The following is a 22,191-nucleotide window of genomic DNA, read 5'->3' as shown; positions in this document are numbered from 1 at the left end:
CACAACAACAATAATAATGATAGATAAATGTGAATATAATTAAAATAAAACGATAAAAAAAAAAAAAAATGCATTGCATTTAGCATCGTATATACTGCACATTGATTTTATTTAATAAAATTAAATAAAATATTTCATATAATTAGGTCAATAATAGAACGGATTACGTGAAATGCGACTTAAGAAACGAAAACGTGTTATTGAGAAGTGCGACATACATGTGGGACGGCGAGCGCTTTCTTACTCCTGCCTGTTCGTTCTGTTCAGATTTGGGAGTAGAGAACTGGGTTTGCAGTTGTCGTCGTGGCTGTGGCTGTGGCTCCCATACGTATATACCTCTGTCTCAGGTGCAGCCTCGTTCTCTATCCTCCCTATTTTGATTGCAATTTGTGCATAAATTCTCATGCTCGTATTGTTTTTCGCATTCTTTCTGTGGTTTCTCTCAGGTTGAAGGAGGAGCGGCGATGGGAGGCAGCGGTTCGTCGTCCAGAAGAAAATCGTCCAAGCGGAAACGCGACAAGGTGTTTTTTCAAAATTTAAAGTTAAATCATAAGTTAATTTATATGTGAAGGTTTCCATTATTTGGTTTGATGTAGTCCAGTTTTAGGTTTTGATCGGGGATCTGTTCTTTATATCCGCCAAATGCTATGCAGCTAGGGTTTCCAATCCTATTTCTATAAATTTTATTTGAAAAAGGTTGAAATTGTGGAAAACCACATAGTTTGATAACATTTTGTTTCTTTGTAGCCAACTATAGTGTTGAACAGAATTCCTGTTGTTTGGATTCAAGCGGTATTTTCGAGCATTTCTTCCCATGGGGGAATAGGATAGGATTTCTCCCTGATTCTGCCTGTGAAATTATTCCAGTTCTCAACTGCATTTCCTATTCTATGGTTGTCTTTTGCAGAGGAAAAAAACTCGAAGAAAGGAGTCGAAGAAGCGCCGCCATGTTCATGATTCGGAGTCTTCTTACTCTGACTCTGAATCATTGAACTCCGACGACATAGCTCATAAATCAGATCATGTAAGAAGAAGTAAACATAAGAAGCTTCGTCGCGACTCTTCATCAATGTCCTCGTCATCATCCGATGCTGATAAGTCTATAAGCTCAGATTCTGATTCCTTGCCCACGCCTAAACGTAGCCGCAAGCATAGGAAGAACGGACATTCACGAGTTGTTTTCAAAAGAAAAAAGAAACGAGATCAGAAGAGATCTGCTCGCCCAAGATCTGATTCAGATGCTGGCAGTACAAGAAAAAGGAAACGAGCCAACAGCAATGCTAAATCCCAAAGGAAATCCTCAAAGAAGAGATCGAGAAAATACTCGAGCAGTGATTCAGAAAGCTGCTCTACATGCCATAGTAGCAGCTCAGACAGCAAGCACCCCAGGAGTAAAGCAATTTTCGATGAGGATGACCGATGGGTGAAAGATACAGAATCAAACAGGACTTCTCATATTCACGAAGATAGGTTTCCAAGTTATTATTCTTCACACAGTTGGGGGAGTGATCATAATATTGGAGTCAACGATGGTATTGGAGCTACCAGGTGGGTGGATAATCCCCGGCGCCTGAAATCTGTTATTGCTGTTATTGATCGATCCCATGGTGATGATGAAGGAGAGAATAGATGGGGAATGGATCAACATAAAGAAGAGATTTTTTACGACCGAGAAGATTATCCTTCTCCCAAGAGCCTGGATAGTTATGAAGGTGGAACCAAGAGGGTTTCTGTAGAAAATATCGCAGGCGAAGAAGCACAATCGGAAGGAGCACTTGAAGATGATTTTAATAAGAAAGCGACAGACATCCCTGGATCTGCTCCGGCTGCTGGTTCAGGTGGGGATGATTTGGAGTTGATATTGAGGCAGAAGGCTCTTGAAAATTTAAGAAAGTTTCGAGGGAAGCTTCCGGTAGGATCAACGAGCACTGATAAAAATAGGAGTAATGACCATGACGTTAACTATCTGTCTGCTGGAAAGGCTGATTATGTTCACGAAGAATCAACCAAACAGGACAGTCCTAGCACTCAAGAATTGAGTAGTAGAGACGGGTCCTCATTGCTCAATGAGGTTAAAAAGGCCCCAGATGCTGAGGCCGTGGAGGGTGAACTCAGAATTTCTGAGCCGACTAGGGCAGCGCCCTTAGGACGTGCGAACAAAGACAAAGGCTTCAATTCTATTGCTGTTTTGACCAAACAGGATTTGAAAGGCGATTGTAACCCCGAGGGAGGAGATTCCATTGCCAGCAATTCTTCGATGGCACAATCTTCTACTCTAGCTGGGGTGTCTACAGGGGTTAGCAAGGCGGACCAACAGAATGAAGACAAGGATGGTTCTCAGTTTCAACAACGAATGATGTCGGTAATGAGGGGAGGTGAGATGGTTCAGGTAAGGGTTTGACTGGTTTCTTATTTAGAAAATGGTTAATTGATTCTGTATGATTTCTTTGTTTTTACTGGAACCTTTTAACAGGTGAGCTATAAGGTTTACATCCCAAACAAGACCCCTGCCCTGGCTAGACGAAACCTCAGGCGATAATTCTACGAGACATTCATTTCTGACTGTAGGACTACGGACCCAGGATGTCTATTTGTTGTATTGTCTGGTTGCAGAACTCGAGATTATTCGGCAACGGTATGACCTTCATTTTCTTTTGAAAATTGAAATCATAGAGCATATATATAACCTGTGGAGATTTATTTGTAGACTTCTTAACTCTAAATATTACTTTTGAGCATAGCTAGGGGATTTATATTGTAGTCCTTTATTTTGTGTAGCATAAGTCATCAAGTCTGCATATATATGTTAAATTCAACTCAGTCTGCATCATACAGTGCATGTACACGTCGAATGAAAATTTACGCACCTTATGAATAGTTCACCGTGTTTCAAATTGTAGCTCTCGGATGCTTTCTTCTGCTTTCTTGAAACCACTTACACAGGCCCAATCATCCATCATCGACACACTCATTCCCTCGAGGAATTGGGAATAACGTTCCATTACAGTCGGGACCTGTCCAAGAACAAGGATCTTGTATCAGATAGGTGGCATCTTCGTTCTCCCTATTAAAATCTTTCCTAGCCAATAAGTAGACAGTAGAAAGGCTATGCCGCTGTACCTGCTCGGATATGATCCCTGAGATGCCAATGACAGCACCTGGCTTTGCATAAGAGACTATTCGATCTGCTAAATCGAGCAGTGGATATAACAATATATTAGCAATTACCACATCATACTTGTCTTTCTCAGCGATTAGCTTCGGATTGTAGAGGTTTGCGGCGCTAGTGTTCTCATGTGGAGAGTCTTTCTCGAAATGACTGTTCTTGGTTGGAACAAGGCTTAGCAGCAGCTTCTCCATTCCGAGATTGTTCAGAGATGCGTTGTGTCGGGCCGATGCAATTGCCTGTGGTTCTATATCGAATCCAACTGAAAGTCCCGCACCAAACTAAAGATGAAACAAAGTATGTTTTGGTAACAAATCATATGAAGTCAATTATCAAAATAAAATGAGAAATTGCAAGTGCAGCAGTTCAACGAATTTCTAGTTTCTTGTGGCTTGGCTAGGCAAAGACAGTTGCAGCATTCACCAAGAATCTTGGAAGCTATGGGTACTTAGATTGATACAGAGAAGAATTTCATAACAAGGATAAAAGAAACATCCATTATAACTATAAAGTACCTTAAGTGCTGCTATTGCAAGAACACCTGAACCTGTGCCATAGTCCAGAAAGTATTCTCCTCCTTTTATTAATCGATGCAGCATCAGTAGACACAGCTTTGTCGTGGGATGTTCTCCAGTTCCAAATGCCAAACCCGGATTCAAAACAATGTTTATTGCTTGCTGATCCTGCCAGGTACTCATTTACAAAACCACACAACCTTATACACTCGCACGCTGCTTGAGCTACACTTCCTTGGCGAGGATTTAGAGAATTTGAATTCACTATGTTTAGATATATATTTTTAAAAGTTCTTTGTACTATTTATCAACAGTAATTTTTTTCTTTCAAAAAATTACACGAAATCTATGTTTTAGATATTACATCAAAAAGTATATTTTTTATATAAAAAACATCACACATCCAACCCTTTATATATCACATCAAATATTTAGTTTTTATTCAACTTTTTTACTACTTAATTTTTTTTTTCAAAATTCCGATGCCTCTGAAATTCTTATATAACCAGAGCCTTAAATAGAGTCAAATAAATGCAATTATTAAAATATAGTTCATAAGTTGGAAAAACATTCCTGTAAAAATGCAAATCACCCTTGAAGTTAAAGAATCTAAGATCACTTACAGGGGGGACTCTCCATTCAGGCACAATCCAAAGTTCCTCTGTAATTTCCACAGGATGAAAAGATTCCTGCAAAAATGGTGTTGGAAAAACTTTGAGCTACAAATGTTTTAGCCAATATGATTCATTTAAGGTGCATTGCGAGTGACTTTTGTCATTTCTACTTAACTAAACAAATAATTAAAAAGTTCAATTTCAAGAACAAAAAAGAATGTATGCTCAATCTATGAAAAGGCAACTGATTTATCAAAATTCCCTCCTTTAGAGGGTACAATTGTTGATGTTATTTTAATACCAATAAACATAATTAATAAATTTAACAAAACAATCACTCTAAAAAGAGTAGAGAACAAATTATATTAGTGTTGAGTGTATGCCACATTAAAAAATGTTGGAAAACTCCTCTAGTTTATAAGGCTGAAAAGCTAATATATCTCTAGAGGGAGAAGTATTGAGTGTATCGTTATAAGAGTGAAAGACTACTCTATTTTGCATAGTAAGTTGTTTTATACTAGTTTTTATTTTTTCTCAATTTCCATACAGGTAAAAAACTTTAAACATACAATTAGAAAACAACTATGCATAAGCTAAATCTAAAAGATCAATTTAGATAAAAAAAAAAATGATGTCTGCATATCATGTAAATACAATAAAAGACGAACTTTCTGTGATTTATGTCGGCTCTTATATAGAAAGAATGAATTTATTTCACAGCTTCTCTACAATTTAGATCAAACAAATGATCAGAATTTGTAGAATTTAATGGGCATACTGGCGTTTAGTAGTGTCCCTCCCTTTTTATTCCCTAAGATTTCCATTTCCAAAGTTTGGTAATAATGGAACACATGCATACGTTGTAATACAAAAGCGATTACATATGTGCATTCCAAAGCAATGACTGCATATTTACCTGAGTTTGTTTGATCCAATCAGTGTGGTCATGCATTTCAACTTTGTACTTAGGTATCTGCTTCAATCCCACCGAATCTGCAGCTCTTGCAACGCAAATTTTCACATCCATTTCTACATCGAATGTAGAAGTGATCCATATCTGAGTTACTAGACATCATGAGTTACCATACAGAATCACAAATGCTACTTCCAAGTGAAGCCATGGCACACAGCTCTTGAACAATGAGATTTCTTCAGTTGCAGTTTATCAACGAACACACAGAAAAGATACTAATTTAGAGAGAAGATACTAAGCCTAAGAAAGAAACCACAAGTAGTAGAAACTGAGTTATATGGTTATGCCTGTCATGAATCAGTAATAACGTACAGTTTATCCAAATAAATTAGGTTACAGAACCTCTTCATCGGAATTCTGGCGGTCTTCTTCATCAATGGTGGTAGAACTCGCCCCGAAACACATAAGAGACTCCGAAAGAACGTCCTGGTTTTGCAAAACAGACACCAAATAACTAAAACAACGCAAAGAAACACCACAAGCGCGCCATTCGCGGCGAAAGATAGAAGAAAGTGCGGCAGCCTTACAGCAACATGTCGCGGACAGGAAACGCGAACTGAAAGGTAAGGTGAAGTGAATGAATCATCGGCGGTTCCAATCCCACCGTTCAACGGTAGGGTAGAACAATAGAAGACAGCGGTATTCCGCCTCGGTAAGAGCTGATGCTTCGGTTTGGCTGCGGAAGAGAACGAGAATACATTCAGTAAAGAGAGACGGTCAATGCAGTAGCACCTGCGGCTGCCACGGCGGCGGAAGGAGGAAAAAGCGGCGGCGGAATTGCCGGATGTCAGATGGTCGACGAAACGCCTGCGAAGAGAAGAGAGCGCTAGAGACATTTGATTGAATTAGTATAAAAGGAGAATCTGCAAAGGGCGGAGGCAAACCATGTCGAAGATAAAATTCGGTGCTTTTCCCGCAAAGCATCAGAGTCCGAATAAGAAGGGAATGGTGTTTGCCCCGAACCCGCTGTCTCTCACCGTACCCGAACCCGAATTCGAATCGTGGCTCCGGGATTCCGGCTACCTTGAAATCCTCGACCAGCGAACCACCGACCTCCACCGCCTCACCGCGGCGGCGGAGGCGGAGGCGGCCGCCTCCAAACCTGCCAGTTCCTCGGCCGCCGCCAATTCAATCGCTCATATCGGAGTGTATTTCGTCTCGCAACTCTTTTCCCGAATCTGGACTCTTCTGTCGCTCCTGACGTTCAACCCTTTCTCGAAGCTTACTACCGAGGATTTCTCCGGCGATACTCCGCCTTGGGCGCCGGTCTTCTTCGGGTCCTTGGAATCGTATTCGTTCCCCTCTTCGGCTTCGCAGGCTCGCCTCCGTGTCCATGAGAACATCAAGCGCTATGCACGCAATTACGCCTCGCTCTTCGTCTTGTTCTTCGCTTGCTCTCTGTAAGTAACCGCATCCCCTCTCCTTGAACGTTCATTTGCTATCTAATTTTTCCAATTCACACCTTTTTCTCGATGCGTATTTGCAGGTATCAATTGCCTGCTGCTCTTTGTGGTCTTATTCTATGCTTGGCGCTGTGGGAAATCTTCAAGTTCGGTGCTGATCGGTGGGGGCTGGACAGATATCCTGTGATACGACAGACTCTGATTCGTTTGGCTCAATGTGGTGAGTTGATAACCATCATCATACTGTTTTCATTGCATTAGGTTTACTTCTTGCTGTTGGCATCTGCTAATAATGGAATTTGAAGAACTAAATTGGATGTAAGAGTTTCTACACCTGATCAAGAAACTAAACTGATCATCTACCATATCAATCCATGCACCATATTTAAACATCACGAATTCTGCTTTCCTTAAGATGTAGTGCATGCATTGGTTCAACATCAATGAGCAAATGCTAATTTTGAAGTGTGTTAGTTGAACTTTTCTGGTGAATAGAAAGATGAAGTAAGCTATGTAGGAAGGAACACTACAATTGTGTGCGTAAGCATTCAGGAGGAGAGGGTTAGGTTAGGTTAGGTTAGGTGTTTTGACATTTGCAGTTTATTTTTTTTAAGGAATGAGGCGAACAAGATCGAGAATTTTGAATCGGACAACCTTTACAACAGACATGCCTGGTTTTCCTGTGCTAGATGTTCTTGATGAACAACCTATGTATTTTAGTTTTAATGAAGTTTGTTCTTTTCTTGGGGGGATACTTTTTTCTTCCAAAGATTCATATTCTTGCTGTCATTACATGCGATTGCAAATAACCTATCTTATTATGATTCTTGTTCTTATCCACCATGCTCACTATTTATGTGCATTCTAAGTTATGCATACTTGTATTATCATGTGTTGATCATATAGCTTTCGCAACGATGTCTAATCTTCTTGGCCCATAAAATGGTAGTGACATAAGCCTTGTTTCTTGCAGTCACTGCAGTCATCCTGCTTACTTCCAATATCCAGTTGGCCATCTTTTTGACACTCGGCGTCAGCTATGCAGGTGAATTGAGTTCTTGCTTCCATGGTTTTTGAGATAATCTTTGCAAGTTCTTTAGCATCTTTCTGCTTGACACAAGCTAATTCTATGTTTGTACATTTGTGCAGTTATACTATTACATGCCTCATTTCGAAAGCTGACCACTGTAAAGCAACCTACTGCTAAGAGATAAGGAGAGAGTCAATATTTTCGTCATTGCTTTCTACTGCCAAAGGGCTTGAGGGGTATGAGTTCTCGCTATATACAGTCAACCTGCAGATGATATATGATTTGTGAAGCTTATCTAGAGATAATTCACTGTTTCTTAATACTAATTCTGAATAAAATGTTTTTCTGTTTGCTTCATTATCTTTTACTTCTTCAACTTCTTTCTCTCTTGATATGTTGACTAACCATAGCTGTCTTAGGGTTTATGATTGCTTTCCGAAATTATAATGTGATCTGAATGTAGAGTTTGGTTGTCAGAATTAAGACATTTTCTTCACTACTTGAGAACTCCTTTTCAAATGGAGCTGTTCTTGAAATATTTCTTCTAATTGCAGACAAGATATTGATCAACACTCAACATCATTTAGAAAAATTGGCACCATTCAATGACTACTTTAGTAGTAAAATTTAGTTATGCATGAAACAGAAATTCAATTGAGTTGGAAATTTTGCCTATGTAGTTTGGACTGTAGTTATTCTCTTAAACACAAACAAATAAATACGAGTATTATATCTGTTTGGGCGTTTAAGTTGAAGAGTAAAAAATCTAGAATTGAAATATAATGTAATATTTATTTAAGTTGAATAGTAAAAAATCTAGAATTGAAATATAATGTAATATAAATAAATATTTGATTTGATATTTTGAATATAAAATTGATTTATAATATAATATAAAAAATAAATAAATATTGATTTGATATTTTTGAAAAAAAACTAAATTGTATAAAATTCTCAAAATCCTTTGAGCAAACACACCCTTTAGTAAACCTTAATGAGAACCATTATAAGTTCATGGACATGGGATTTTGGGAATTGTGGCTTCCTCCAAAATTAGACAGCACAGGACAGCACTGAGCCAAAATTTTGGATTAATGAAATCCACACCAAGTACAATAACAATCTTGTTAAAAAAATACAATCACACGCCATAAAAAAAGGCAATAATAGAATTAATTGTCACTCAACTTTCTGCAGTCAAGAAACAACATGAAAAATTACATAAACAAAAATGATGACCAAGGAATATAAATTACAGTTTCCTTGAATGTTATGTACAATAACTCATTTCAAACTCAAAAACCAAAATTATAAATATTATCCCTCCCAAAAAATGTTCTTCCAAATTCATTTTTCAAGAATTCAGATCTCGGGAAGCATGGCCTTGCCATCTGCATTGTAGATGTATTCAGAGAAGTGTAAGCAGTCATCACAGTAGATGCAACAAGAATAATGAATAACAGTAAGTTAGAAGATACATAATTACAATACACAGCTATGATATTTATCTTGAACTTGCTGATGTGAGAATAAAGCAAGATCTCATAAATGATTCTTTTGGGCATAAAATAGTGTCAAGTCATGATAAAAATTTAAAAAAAAGGGTATTATCATGAAAGGTGATAAGTTTGCACTTCGATATTGTAAGAATGAATTCATGGGTTTAAATTTATCGCCTTATCAGAAAAAGATGCAACGGGGTTTAATGACAAACCTTGAGAGTAGGAACCTTGCAAGTGGGCTCATATTGGCATTTGAATGGTGCTCCTTGCTCTGCTGCTTTTTCTTGCTATCAGATGCTTCTGTATTTGTAGCCGGTGCTTCCTTTCCTTTTCTAAAGATTCGAGCAGCCAGATCCTGCAGGTCTTTCATAGACCCTTCCCTCGAACTACAAAATATTCATATGTTATAAAACAAAAGAAATATAGATCAATTCAGCAGAAATCAATATGCATATTGCTAATAAACCTGGCCAGTCGTTGAATCAACTTTGTAACAAGTATTTCTGAAGCCCCTGGTTTTGCACGTTCCATATCCATTAAAGCGTTGGCCACTGTCTGAAAGACTGATCCACCCATATCATCAGCAGTTGCCTGCACATTAGGTACACCAATCTGTCAAAGTAATGCCAGACAGAGAAATAAGAGACAGCAAAAACAGCAGAGGAACTGGAACAATGATCCATCTCAAGAATAAATAGCCAAAGTCTCTTACTGTTCTAATTACGATTACACTAGAGCTGATGACGTAGAGCATTCAATGCTCAGAAGCTGCTAAATTTTCCTTTTCTAGCATAGATTTTGCTCTCCACACTTAACACAGCATCATCTATCATTATACTGGTCCTTCCTTTATGCGTCTATCCAAGAATGTAACTAATTTATCTCATCAGACACGTAAATTTTTGAGAAGTTTTCCCCCGGTAGACACAAAGAATTATTGAGAAGTTGCCTTCTCTTATTAACTTCTAACACATAAATCCATTCAATCTATACTCTATTATGCTCCAACCACAATGGCTCGGAGTTTAAGTTTTCTACTTGACACAATTACTAAGTTGCAATCTAGGCTGACTGGCTGAGAGAATGACATCTCAGTGTTGTACGTGTAAGTTTTTCTCTGTCCTCACCCCCACCCAAGATAATAGATGTATGTTGATTGGAACAACATACAGCAGAGGGTTAAAATTTATACAAGATTCTAAGAGAAGCACAAATTTAAAAGGCTATGTAAATGATCTCAGGCTTACATCTTTAAGAGAAGGAATTAGAAGGACCGATAGTGGGGCAGACAGAGCCATAGCAGAACTCCTTGCATTGTCCTCATCATCACTTGTGTTTTGTGATCTTGAAAATGCTTTTTGAGCATCAAAAAATCTGGAACGAACATTTTATGAAAGTGAAGAAAATGAAAGAAAAAAATAATTTAAGATCAAGTGCTACAGGGTTGCCTATTAAAATATGTGGAAACAAATTATGTAAAGCTATAACCTTGATGAATCTGAGCTTGCTGATGCTTGTTCTGTTCTCCGGCTATCTTGCCCATCTCTGTTAGCCTTGCTCAATGCTGATCTCTCCCGCACATTGCCTTTTCTTGCCCCTTGAATAGCAGCCTTGGCCTAAAAGAAACATTAAGATGAGCAACACTTTAATATTTCTAGGAGGAATACCAAGGTCATCATATAAATGATTTCTATTCATAGCATCGTCTTCTAAAGCGAGCTTTAAGTTAACAACTCACATCAACATACTTAAAATATTGTCACGCCTTTTAATGAGAAATTAATATAAAGCTTTTAAACAGATAAATACTAAGTTGATCATGAAATAGAAGATAGAACTGAAGAGCCCCTAATGATTCATACAGAAGCAAGCAGTCTTGACCAAGTAATTTTTTACATCTATATATGCCATGGAGTGGATAGCTAAAGAATAAGGTGGTAGTATGGTATTTCAACCTCAGCAAGGTTTGTTTCACTGTCTTCAACTGCGGCGCTGGATGTTCTCTCTTGAAGTCCCAGCCTAGACTTTGGAGTTCTTGGAGAATCTGAATCATCATGCTGCCCACGATAGACAATAGTGCCACTTATGGAAGTATCTTCAGCAGAGGTGAGGGTGCTGCTAGACTGCAACATGAAAAAAATAAAATTAAAAATAAAATAAAATAAAATAAAACACTGTTGTATCACAGTATTAAAGCTGGAGCATTACTATCATTTGCAATGCTCAATCATCTAGCAATCATACCATTGAACTTTGGTTGCTGAACAGAGAGGAGGGCTGAGCACCTCTTGGAGATCGAACAACAACGGTTCCCGTTCCAGTAACATCTTCCTGTAGGTTGAGAACAACATATAGGAGATTGTGGGAATCTAATATCAAGTCATGACAGGCTTGCAATAGATTACGAATCTTAGCATTTCAAGCAAATCTATATAAACACAAACTATTATTTGTTAAATCCTTCAAAGTTCTTCTAGAATTCTTGAAAAGAATGCATTAAATCACAGAAGAGGCTATTCATTACTTAAAGTGGGGGAACCAAGTTCAAGAAACGTAGTAACAAGTGAGAGATAAACTGGATTTTATTTGTGAGATTTGTTTAAAAAAAGCAATTGTACTAAAGATCAGGTGAACGATCCAACATGATAACATAATTTCATGCTATGATCGCAAGGATCATTTCTGCATTATCGATGATTTCCTTCACAATTAATGCATAAAAGCAGAAGCCCCATACGCAAGATCAGAAACCAGTTTGTCCAACTATTACACACTACATTCACATTCTGATATAAAGGCTGGTGATCAGGCCAACACCATCAGAGGAATTTTTTGTTAAACCTGAGAACCAATGTAGTTGGGGTACCAAATGAGTACAATGCTCCTATAATAAGTCATCTGTTTTCCATTTAGAACCATATGAACACTCCCATTTAGATAAACTTGAACAATAGATTGAGCAGCCTAGTGGTGTTATTATATATAAGCTACAAAATGTCAGTATGGAATCAAAATATGAAATGAGCAGGCAGTAGCACACAAGGGATAGAAGTATCATACATCATCGTAAGAGTCTTGCAGCCCTGGGTTGTTAGCACCTTTACTCATAGAGATCTCTGACGAACTATGAAGCATAGATCCAGAAGCAGAAGACCGCTGGGTACCACTGTCAGCTGCTCTTTTATATGCAGATTGATTTAGTGGGACCTCTGGCTTCCTATCTCTCACTTGAGGTGGTTTTACTGCACTTCGGATAGTTCCTGTGCTACCCGATCCACCGATGCTGAAGTCCCATCCAGTATTTCTCAGACCCGTAGCCTGGTTGCTGTAAATCAAAGGCACTAGATGAACAACCAGAAACAATACAGGAACCATAATGTATCAGTCAGTCCAGATGGCCTGGTGGCGTGGGGTGGACTCATGACCAAGATCATGGGTTCAAATCCCCGATGCCTTTAGATTTTGCCTGTTACACATGGTTCGCCTAATGTGACTTACTTTGTCGGACCTAATTTACAAGCTATTAGGCTCGACCGAGGATTTACGCAAAGCGTACTCGAAGAGTAGCCACTGCGGGTTCCCACATTTAAAAGAAAAATAAATAATCATATGTATCAGTCATTGCAGCTTACCTGACTCGAACTGTGTCTTCAACAGGAGGATCTCTAGCTACCTTTACAGTTCCAGAAGCCTCTCCAAATGCATCTGGACCATTATTAGGTTTCTCTCCATCCATCTGGAACTTGGGGCGCTCTCTACATGCACATACCCAAATAAATAAAAATTTGTAAAGAATAGATGTAGATATGGTTAAATATTATTTGAACACTAGCATGAGAGTTGAGACAACTTTTGAAAGATACATGCTAAGAACTTGACATGTCATAGGCACTACTACCACCCAACTTCTGAGAATGTTAAATTGAACTACCACCCTTTTCAACAACATATTGACATATGTGACTTTGGGAGCGTGAGGTATAACAGCTGTTCCCCAAAACTGCTTTCTAATAGCTATTACTATAATGCATTTTCACACAAAATTGGGACATTAGTACGAATTCTACGAATAGCACAGAACTCTCCAATGAATTTTCATGGTAAACATTAGCTGAATAAAGAGAAATTTGACACACCTGATCCTCTCCACAAGCCTTGGACTCCTCCTAGCATTTCTGATAAAACGATGCTTAAGAAGTTCTTTAGCACTTAGCCTCTAAGATCAACAAGTGACAAAAAATAAGGTGGAAAGAAAGATTGTTGTATGAAATGAGGAAAGCATACAGGTAATAATAATATTCTCATCATTATGATTATTATAATTATGCACAGAAACAATGAAAAATGACAAATAAGATGCACCAGATACTGAACTATTTTAGTTTTCATTGGCAGGAGAGGCAGAGTGCCACTATAAGGTTATCAAGATGCAAACAATAAACCTTGTACATAAAAGAGAATAAAAATCAATGTGGCAGTTACTAAAAAACAATAGAATACAAGAGATGGAAACAAAGATGTAATAATAAATAGGAAACATCAGTGAAGTACTTCTAGGTACACTTCAGACATGATAAGATTGCAGGAAGAAATCACCAACCATATACTTGTATTGGGCCAATATTACGATTTATGAACTTTAATAATCCACTCAGAGGCAAGCATGCCTCAAGAAAAGAAATGATACTGGAGGAGTTCTCATTTCTTACTTTTCTTACTCAAGATGTTTGTAATCAGCCTTAACTAATTATCTATTTATACCAAGAAAATATGACTGGGAGTTGCAAAAATAAAATGCTTTGAGAAGGCATGTGTAGGTGCAGCAAGAAAAGTGAGTGTATTGAATGTCTTTAGAAGCCTTACATCGTAGCATCAGCCCTAACGACTACAATTAAGTAAATATGAGTAAATTATATGAAGACATACAATTAATTTTAGAAGCCTCACTTGTGGCATGAAAGTAGATCAAGGTAATTCTCCACCTACAATATCACCCATAACCATGACAAATTTGCTATATAACCCTCAATAATTCAATGCTAATCATGCAAAATGGGCCCAAATTGCAGTCCACAACAAACAAGAACGTAATTACTATGTCTATAGTAAGTAGTAAGTTAAGAGAAATAGTAGTTACCTCTGTTGGAGACTTCTTCAAACATAGTGATGCAAATTCTTTTATAGGGCGAGAAAAATGCTCATCTAGCTGCACATCCATTAAAAATGAGAATGCATTATTGAAAAGTTCATATAGTCAACAGAAAAATAAATAAGTAACCTGTGGTGGATTTTCTCTAGGAATGATGAAAAGCACTCTCATAGGATGGAGATCTGCAAGGGGAGGCTCTCCCTTGGCCATCTCAATTACAGTTATCCCTAAAGACCATATATCTGCCTGTTCCATCCCATAGTTTGCCACATTAAGACTTGAAGAAATGGGAGAATTCCATGAAAAGATTATAATGGAACTAATAGAAGCTCAAAGGGAAAATGGAGGAAGGCAAGTATAAGATATACCTTCTCATTGTATCCTTCAGAATTCTGAATTACTTCTGGAGCCATCCAAAATGGTGTTCCTACAAAAGTCTGTAACTTTAACTCATTAGATCAAGTTCAAGCAGTACCTCGTATAATAGGTTCGCAAATTATGAATTCTTAAAAGTTGATAGAAACAAAGTACTTGCACAAAATTTCAGACAGCTATATGCTTAGAAACAGTTTGTTTTCCTAGTAGTTACTAATGGTGGGCATAACCTAAGTATAAAGGCAAGCATACGAAAACCAGGTAATGGTGCCAAAGATGTGATACAATCATTCTCAAAAGCAGTTACATAACTAAAATTGTTGGTTACATTAAACATCATGAAGTTTTTGTCATGTCAACATATTTCGTCTGATGGTAAAAAATATTAGTAAATGAAACCCTCCATTCAAGACAGAGCGTGAGAGAAGACAGCTTGGAGAATCAGTAACTAAGTCCATACCAAATAAAAAGTACAGATGATAGATTTCAGCATGTCATCTTTTCATGGTTGGGAAAATAGAACCTTCAACAATATGATAATGCTACCTTTCGTCTCGAAATTGTTCTAGTAAGTTGCGCAGAAACACCGAAGTCTGCAACCTGTATCAGATGAACAAAAAGAATTGAAGTGCTACGCTAGCAAATAAATTTCATGATAAAATAAACTAGTATGCATTAGCCATTAAATTCCATCGATACGTGCAAAAAATTAGGAGTTGTGTGGAAATTTACAAACATAATTGTCATACCTTGACATCACCATTCTCTGTCAACAATATGTTTGCCGCTGGCCAAAAAAAAAAATATCATCATTTATAAATTAAGACAAAACATATGTGATGTATGTGTGTGTGTGTGAGAGAGAGAGAGAGAGAGAGAATGAGAAGGAGCAAACATTGGAATACAGTATAGAATATATCTACCCAATATGAAGATTGCAACATACATTTTTGACAATAGAGGAAGATCATCATGTATACTTCATTTAATTTCCTTGATGTAACAAAATGCTACACTACATGATGTTCAGATACAGAATCAAGTTTAAAACAAAGACATTACATGATTCAGGAAAAATGATAAATATACCTTTAATATCCCGATGAATTTTCCCCTCACTGTGGAGATAATCAATAGCATGCAGCAAATCACGCACAATCCAAGCGATGGAACCTTCATCTAGAGGTTGATTTGGTTGAATCTGCAAAGGTATAAAACAGTATCAGAAATTAGTCAATGTTTAAAGCACAGTATAATGTTCTTTAAGCTGAACATATCATTCAAAAATGAAACCTCCCAACTTCAAGAGGCAAATAACACTCCATTGACGTAAGTCATGCATTCAAGATACAATAGAAGAAAATTGTCAGCCAAAATAAGCTTAAGTCATATATATGAGTTTGCAACTTGGTAGGAATTAATACGATGTCTTCCATCAAGGGCATCATCCTAAATCCATTGAGATTTCATACATGGTTCTCTTAGGATAAATTCAAAGATATCAGAGTTCAACATAAGGAATACATTTTTAAAAGTGATCTTGGCAAGTGAATATCATAATACAAGAAAATCGAAACATAATTTCCAAGCTTTTCTTGGGAGACCTGATTGAAGAACAGATCCATGCATATCACAGTGAGATATAAATGATAAATGATAACAAAATCTCTCATTCTGAATATGGAAAATAAAGAGTATTTTTCAGGCAGCAGTTCACATGAATTTAATGCTAATGTTGATTAATGATAATATGCCATACTTCTCCACACGATTTATAATCAACTCTGTGATGGGGAAAATAAGACAAGAATAATAGCATACACAAGGATCCATTAGTGAACTACCATACCAAGTCAGCAACTGAACCACCAGCCATGTACTCCATTATTATCCACAGCTTAGTTTGATGCAAATATGATCCATAATACTCGGTGATGTATGGAGATCGGCATTCAGAAAGAACAGCAATTTCCTTTGGCAATCATCATGAAATAACAATATTAGTAGTGTTACAATTTCAAGCAACAGATTCCACTCAAATAAGTACAAGTTACCCTTTGAATGTCCTCAATTTCATCTTCCCTGTAGGAAAGAGTAAAACCAAATAGGAAAAATTCAGAGATGCAGAAAATACACTGATGCACAATATGAAAGGTTAGAGTATTATAAGGCAGTAAGGCAGAAAATTTTAATTTTTAACATTAAATTACTGAATGTTCATTTACATATAAACTCTGGATACCATTCTGCATAATGTAGGCTTTAGCATTTAAGCTAGAGTAGGGAATAACAGGAAGCAACAGATAAATTTGTAGCATATCAAGACGAGATCATTCTGATAAATATAGCAACATCAAAGGTATTCTGATAGCTTTTCATCCGTTGGTATTTGGCTATGGGTCTGAAATGTGATTGTTAATTTCTTTAAAATTAATGCTTTCTTTTTTTCTAACTGGGAACCTTTCAGGCAAGGTTCTAACCTTTGTTAATGACAGTAAAAAGCATAGGCACAATCAATTATCTAAAAGCAGGAATTTAACTCTCAACTACATCAGCTAATGTTAATCCTACGAAACAAGCAACTTGCCACATTATGTACACTGACTACAACATTTGCCTTGACATATAATACAAAGAAATATTTTGCAATCCATATTTAAATTCTCATCGACGCTCAATAGAGGAGGAAATTATAATCTACAACATATACACTGAACTCAATACATTAACTCTTACAAACCTTATCTCCACCCAATCATATCCTTCCTCCCTTAAAAATATCTACACAAACTGAGTTACCAAATGGTAGAAAAAGGAAAGACGAGAACAAGTGGAAATACAAAATTACAAGGATTCTTCCTTGCAATGGAGATCTAAAATTTATAATTTTTCTAAGCATGAATCAAGTGCAAAATGGCATGTAAAATCTTATGTTATAGCAGATAGGTTCCCATATGTGTACTTACGATTCTTCTAAATCAATGACCTTAATAGCAACCTCCTTGTTCAATTCCCTATCAAACCTGCAATGTAGAAAACAAGAACAAGATTCAACTAATCAAGCTATGTACAGATAAATGAAAGAGTAATAGAAAACCCACTGTAAAAAGATTTGTATGTGTCAAGTATTACTCCCAACACTATCCTCGCCAACTTCATATATATAAACATATTTTGTATTCAACAACGCACTAGGAAAGGACAAGGCAGGGTCATGCAAAATGCATGGAAGAAGCACATGTGGATACTTCACGAAGTTCATAGCTGCAGTGACATTTTTGTTTATCCAAATTTTGAATAAACACTCAAGACAACTATTATGAAAATCATGTTCATTTGTATGGGAGCTATATCAGCTTCAGGACAGTCTAAATAAGAATAATTAAAGATCTGAAGCATTAATGAAGCTTTTCAGTATAGCCCTGAAGGTAAGCGAAACGTGGGAAATAAGCGTAAAACATGTCCTATGTAAATATGAAACTAAGGAAGCAAATTTATACCATGCTCGGGTAATGCAGCAGCATAACTAGTGTTCTAGGAAACAAATAGGGAAAATCAAGCCCCTGAGATTTATTCAATACCAAAAGCAATCTATTTATATTTTTACAAGGAAATAAAAGAAATGAAAAACGTGACGCAGAGCTTTTTGGTTTAGATGCAACTTTTCTCATGAAAACTTGAATTGCAGTCGGCGGAATAACAACATAAAGTAGGTAACCGCTGAAGCTTACGTCAAACTATTCGAATTTCCAAGACAGTGGGACAATGGAAAGGTATAACAATTGGACTTTTTGTACGACCCTGTTATTTATTTTGTCTTTCCGCACACGAAACCTAAACTTAGGAAGAAAACAAACACAGGAATCTCCCAAGATTCGATCTTCAGTTCTTTAAGAATCAATATGCCAAAAAGCACATATCCTAAATTCTTGACATACTTGACATCATTTCATATTTGGAGGTGAAAACCCTATAACTGAAACAGATTCAGTGAACAAAGAGAATATGCGCAAACATTTAATGGTACAACAAAAATGAATGCAACAAAATGTATGTGAAGTAAGAGATCAGTACCCTTTGTAGACATCCCCAAAAGAACCTCTTCCAATTAACTCCAAATCACTAAATCTTGATCCAGAAGCCTCTATCAGGGCTGCCGCATCGTCCATTCTGCACTTGATATAATGAAATTTCTATCTTGGACGCACTCTCACATTCCAAAAATCAATTCTGCACCAGAATCAAAGCATTCTCCACTGAATTCCACTCCTATCTCAAAATCACCAAAAATCTGAGGAAAACTAAAAATGAATACAACAAGCCGAAATCAACAACAATGAAGCATTGCTAGAGATCCGAGGAATCACAAATTCTAGAACGAATGCTGTTAACGTGAAAATACAATGGGAGTCGCATATATGATGAACAATCCTAGTTAGGTAAAGTGGAAAATGCTAAAGTGACGGCTCAACAAATTTCATAGAGATATTACATTAGAATTCACGAGTCCCCTAAAAACCAGCAAGATTGCCAAAGAAATACGCCAAGAGTGACTTCAACGAGCGGCATAGGGTTTCCCCTTCCACACAAGAATACAATGATTCGGAGAAAACTGACCTTTCCAATGGCGGATTTCAGGAATTGGCTTCGAGATTCAGAGCGACTCAACAAGAAATCAGAAAGCGATAAATTGAAGTGAAAGCGGAGATCCTTCTGCCGAATAAATAATTACACAGACAGGAACAGAACCAAAATCTCGCGAATTCCTTCGGCGGCTTTCCTTTCCGTACCTGGTTTCCGCAGAGCCGAAAAGGATCGATGGGAACGAAGATAGCTGCCTGCCTCGCTCGAAAGCGCAACAATTGAATTTAAGGTACGGAAGAAAATGAAAATAATCTATATTAAAAATAAAATAAATAACATAATTAAAAAAATTTATAATATAATAATAATAATAATAACAGCAACATTACAACAACATACGGTAAAGATGACATATATGGAACGAGGCTCTAAATTTAATAATTCAATAAATGTTTATTTGAGCTGGACCGGCCCAAATACCTGTCTAAGGCCCACATGTATATTTTTGTTGATGTTAGGCCCAATTACTACTCTAAAGTTTCTTCTGTTGAGCTTGTTTGTTTGGAGCTTCCATATTTTTCAATAAAAAATTTTATCTATATTTTCTATAAAAACATATTGAGTGTGTTTACTTTCTATTTTTTATAATGTTTGTGGCTGGCAGATGATCTGAGGTGGGTTTGAATCCATGACCTTCTGATTACACATTCAATTTCAAAAAATATATTTTTTTGGCTTAGAGTAAAATTTGAGAAAATTTGGTTAAAGAAATAGACTTTATCATATTTTATTTTATCCTATATATATAATTATAACAAAGGGTGATTTTTTTTCTTTTTTATTTTGATTTTTGTACCGTTTTTCAAAATTACAGTTTACTATTTCATTAATTTCTCTTATTAATATTATAATTAACTATTCTTATTATATAAATTTTTCATAAATTTTTTATATTTAATTACTTTATTTGTTTATTAGCGTAAGTACACGTGCTACATACGGTGTAATTAATAAAAATTATAATATAATAATTTATATAATTTAAAATAAAAAACAATTAACCCCCTAGGGAATAAATGATAATTAAAATATTTGCAAAATTTAATAAAAAATAAAATTAATTAATCAAGTTATAATTAATTTATAGAACACGTGACAATTGAAGTATTTATTATAACAATGACATCTGAAAAATCACAAATATTTAATATTTAGATCTTCATATTAAAAATAATATTTTCATCTTCATCTTTACCATTAAGATAATATATTTTGTCTTAGTTAGAAAGATTATATATATTAATTGAATATTTTTGAATTATTTTTTATTTGTATACATATATTTGCGTATTTATTTAATTATTTATCGGCTTATTGGCGCATACCACGGTGGGGTCTTCGACTGTTTATTATTTTGTTAGTGTTAATGTTCGAATATTTTTATTAAAATACTGATACTATGGTAATTTTATAATTTTTTTTCACAATTTTTAGGTATACAGAAAGAAGAAAAAGAAATAGGACAAGATAAAAATGCAGTGGAATGACAGTGGATGAAATAAAAAAAAAATATCAAATAATAAGAACGTAATTTTTTTTTATTATTTTAGTTTAAACGTGTGATTTTTTGTGTTAATTTTCTAATAATTTTTTTCACATGTTACTTTATTTTTAGTAAAGATGAAAATGAAAATATTATTTTTAGTATGAAGATCCAAATATTAAATATGTGTGATTTTTCAGTTGTCACTTATAATAAATACTTCAATTGTCACGTGTTCTACAAATTAATTAAAAAGTGATTAATTTATTCTATATTTTATTGAATTTTGCAAATATTTTAATTCTCATTTATTTCATAGTGGGTTAATTTTTTTTTTATTTTAAATTTTTTATTTTCCGTGCAGGAGTTTTTTGCTACGCGTGGCGCCCACTCAGTCTCGATGGACGGTCTGAGCGGCATTCGTATGTCGGGTCACGAGTACGCTGTTTTCTGCCGGGGTAGACATCGACAATGATCCTTTCGCAGGTTCACTTATAGAATTCATTTTATGAATTCTCCTCTCTCTCAATGATAAGGCTTATTCGACTTCTCGCGATGACGCGGGTTCGTCGGCGCCCGTGCGCAAACCCCTGTTCGCAAAATTCGGTTGGACGACGGCTCCGTCAGCGGCTGCCGCGATATGGTTCGCAGGAAATCCCATTTATGTTGCCTGCATATACATGAAAATCCGTGCAGGAGCTTTTTGGGACGCGTGGCGCCCACTTAGTCTCGATCGACGGCCTGAGCGACATTCGTACGTCGGGTAACGAGTACGTTGTTGTCTGCTGGGGCAGACATCGACGATGATCCGTTTGCAGGTTCACCTATAGAATTCATTTTACAAATTCTCCTCTCTCTAAACGATAAGGCTTATTCGACTTCTCGCGATGACGCGGGTTCGTCGGCGCCCGTGCGCGAACCCCCGTTCGCAAAATTCGGCTGCACGATGGCTCCGTCAGCGGCTGACGGGGTTGTCGTTCGTGATTCCTGGCCGCGACGTGGATCCCAGGAAATCTTATTTTTGCTGCCTACACATGCATGAAAATCCGTGCAGGAGTTTTTTGGGACGCGTGGCGCCCGCTGAATCTCGATCGACGGCCTGAGCGGCATTCGTACATTGGGTCACGAGTACGCTTTTGTCTGCCGGGGCAAACATCGACGATGATCCGTTCGCAGGTTCACTTATAGAATTCATTTTACAAATTCTCTTCTCTCTAAACGATAAGGCTTATTCGACTTCTCGCGATGATGCGGGTTCGTCGGCGCCTGTGCGCGAACCCCCGTTCGAAAAATTCGGCTGGACGACGGCTTCGTGAACGGCTAACGGGTTCAGCGTT

General features: G+C 36.8%; 4 protein-coding genes across 9 annotated transcripts; 2 read left to right on the top strand and 2 right to left on the bottom strand.

Annotated features, from left to right (window-relative positions):
• Positions 1-218: 218 nt before the first annotated feature.
• LOC127265907 (uncharacterized) lies at positions 219-3,035 on the top strand. Of its 3 annotated transcripts, XR_007842057.1 has the most exons (5): positions 219-347; positions 447-521; positions 908-2,389; positions 2,474-2,635; positions 2,901-3,035. XR_007842057.1 is itself a non-coding variant. In XM_051295928.1 (4 exons), exons 1-4 carry the CDS (start codon positions 219-221, stop codon positions 2,482-2,484), a joined length of 1,683 nt encoding a protein of 560 aa, XP_051151885.1. In that variant the 3' UTR covers positions 2,485-2,740. The 3 variants fall into 3 exon arrangements, 2 of the variants coding, with proteins under 2 accessions (XP_051151885.1, XP_051151884.1); XM_051295928.1 differs by lacking the exon at positions 2,901-3,035 and having other exon boundaries at positions 908-2,375; positions 2,474-2,740; XM_051295927.1 differs by lacking the exon at positions 2,901-3,035 and having other exon boundaries at positions 2,474-2,740.
• LOC127265908 (uncharacterized) lies at positions 2,846-6,104 on the bottom strand. 2 transcript variants are annotated; one of them, XM_051295929.1, is made up of 7 exons: positions 5,796-6,104; positions 5,611-5,694; positions 5,212-5,352; positions 4,305-4,370; positions 3,682-3,849; positions 3,121-3,447; positions 2,846-3,014 (listed from the first exon to the last, which is right to left on the bottom strand). In XM_051295929.1, exons 1-7 carry the CDS (start codon positions 6,102-6,104, stop codon positions 2,880-2,882), a joined length of 1,230 nt encoding a protein of 409 aa, XP_051151886.1. In that variant the 3' UTR covers positions 2,846-2,879. The 2 variants fall into 2 exon arrangements, with proteins under 2 accessions (XP_051151886.1, XP_051151887.1); XM_051295930.1 differs by having other exon boundaries at positions 3,682-3,843.
• Positions 6,105-6,153: 49 nt separating this feature from the next.
• Positions 6,154-8,058, top strand: LOC127265909 (PRA1 family protein H). Its single transcript, XM_051295931.1, has 4 exons — positions 6,154-6,668; positions 6,755-6,891; positions 7,645-7,716; positions 7,821-8,058. The coding sequence occupies exons 1-4, from the start codon at positions 6,154-6,156 to the stop codon at positions 7,883-7,885; spliced, it is 789 nt and encodes a 262-aa protein (XP_051151888.1). The 3' UTR covers positions 7,886-8,058.
• Positions 8,059-8,857: 799 nt separating this feature from the next.
• On the bottom strand, positions 8,858-19,596 carry LOC127266032 (uncharacterized). 3 transcript variants are annotated; one of them, XM_051296107.1, is made up of 21 exons: positions 19,345-19,596; positions 18,802-19,028; positions 17,694-17,750; positions 16,782-16,809; positions 16,577-16,699; positions 15,817-15,928; positions 15,477-15,514; positions 15,274-15,327; positions 14,721-14,789; positions 14,482-14,598; positions 14,341-14,409; positions 13,340-13,419; positions 12,836-12,958; positions 12,264-12,528; positions 11,448-11,534; positions 11,159-11,326; positions 10,692-10,819; positions 10,451-10,577; positions 9,670-9,794; positions 9,416-9,589; positions 8,858-9,092 (listed from the first exon to the last, which is right to left on the bottom strand). In XM_051296107.1, the coding sequence occupies exons 2-21, from the start codon at positions 18,894-18,896 to the stop codon at positions 9,056-9,058; spliced, it is 2,076 nt and encodes a 691-aa protein (XP_051152064.1). In that variant the 5' UTR covers positions 18,897-19,028; positions 19,345-19,596; the 3' UTR covers positions 8,858-9,055. The 3 variants fall into 3 exon arrangements, with proteins under 3 accessions (XP_051152064.1, XP_051152065.1, XP_051152063.1); XM_051296108.1 differs by having other exon boundaries at positions 18,802-19,018; XM_051296106.1 differs by having other exon boundaries at positions 18,802-18,957.
• Positions 19,597-22,191: the final 2,595 nt, after the last annotated feature.

The sequence above is a fragment of the Andrographis paniculata genome, unplaced genomic scaffold (genome assembly GCF_009805555.1).
Source record: "Andrographis paniculata isolate CXL003 unplaced genomic scaffold, ASM980555v1 Contig74END, whole genome shotgun sequence".
NCBI lineage: Eukaryota > Viridiplantae > Streptophyta > Magnoliopsida > Lamiales > Acanthaceae > Andrographis > Andrographis paniculata.
The sequence above is the reverse complement of the archived record's forward strand: the minus strand, read 5'-3'. Positions and strand labels throughout refer to the sequence as shown.

What these genes read in the sequence shown, in the direction of transcription:
- LOC127265907 (XM_051295927.1), top strand. Translation starts at nt 219, where the DNA reads ATGTGGGACGGCGAGCGCTTTCTTACTCCTGCCTGTTCGTTCTGTTCA. An exon ending in CCAAGCGGAAACGCGACAAG is followed by an intron (nt 522 to 907) that starts GTGTTTTTTCAA and finishes TGTCTTTTGCAG; the next exon opens with AGGAAAAAAACTCGAAGAAA. An exon ending in GGGGAGGTGAGATGGTTCAG is followed by an intron (nt 2,390 to 2,473) that starts GTAAGGGTTTGA and finishes ACCTTTTAACAG; the next exon opens with GTGAGCTATAAGGTTTACAT.
- LOC127265908 (XM_051295929.1), bottom strand. Translation starts at nt 6,104, where the DNA reads ATGTCTCTAGCGCTCTCTTCTCTTCGCAGGCGTTTCGTCGACCATCTG. An exon ending in CCTGTCCGCGACATGTTGCT is followed by an intron (nt 5,695 to 5,795) that starts GTAAGGCTGCCG and finishes TTGCAAAACCAG; the next exon opens with GACGTTCTTTCGGAGTCTCT. An exon ending in CTGAATGGAGAGTCCCCCCT is followed by an intron (nt 3,850 to 4,304) that starts GTAAGTGATCTT and finishes AGTACCTGGCAG; the next exon opens with GATCAGCAAGCAATAAACAT.
- LOC127265909 (XM_051295931.1), top strand. Translation starts at nt 6,154, where the DNA reads ATGTCGAAGATAAAATTCGGTGCTTTTCCCGCAAAGCATCAGAGTCCG. An exon ending in TTGTTCTTCGCTTGCTCTCT is followed by an intron (nt 6,669 to 6,754) that starts GTAAGTAACCGC and finishes GCGTATTTGCAG; the next exon opens with GTATCAATTGCCTGCTGCTC. An exon ending in ACTCGGCGTCAGCTATGCAG is followed by an intron (nt 7,717 to 7,820) that starts GTGAATTGAGTT and finishes ACATTTGTGCAG; the next exon opens with TTATACTATTACATGCCTCA.
- LOC127266032 (XM_051296107.1), bottom strand. Translation starts at nt 18,896, where the DNA reads ATGGACGATGCGGCAGCCCTGATAGAGGCTTCTGGATCAAGATTTAGT. An exon ending in AATTCATCGGGATATTAAAG is followed by an intron (nt 15,515 to 15,816) that starts GTATATTTATCA and finishes TTTTTTGGCCAG; the next exon opens with CGGCAAACATATTGTTGACA. An exon ending in TGCAAGACTCTTACGATGAT is followed by an intron (nt 11,535 to 12,263) that starts GTATGATACTTC and finishes CTCAACCTACAG; the next exon opens with GAAGATGTTACTGGAACGGG.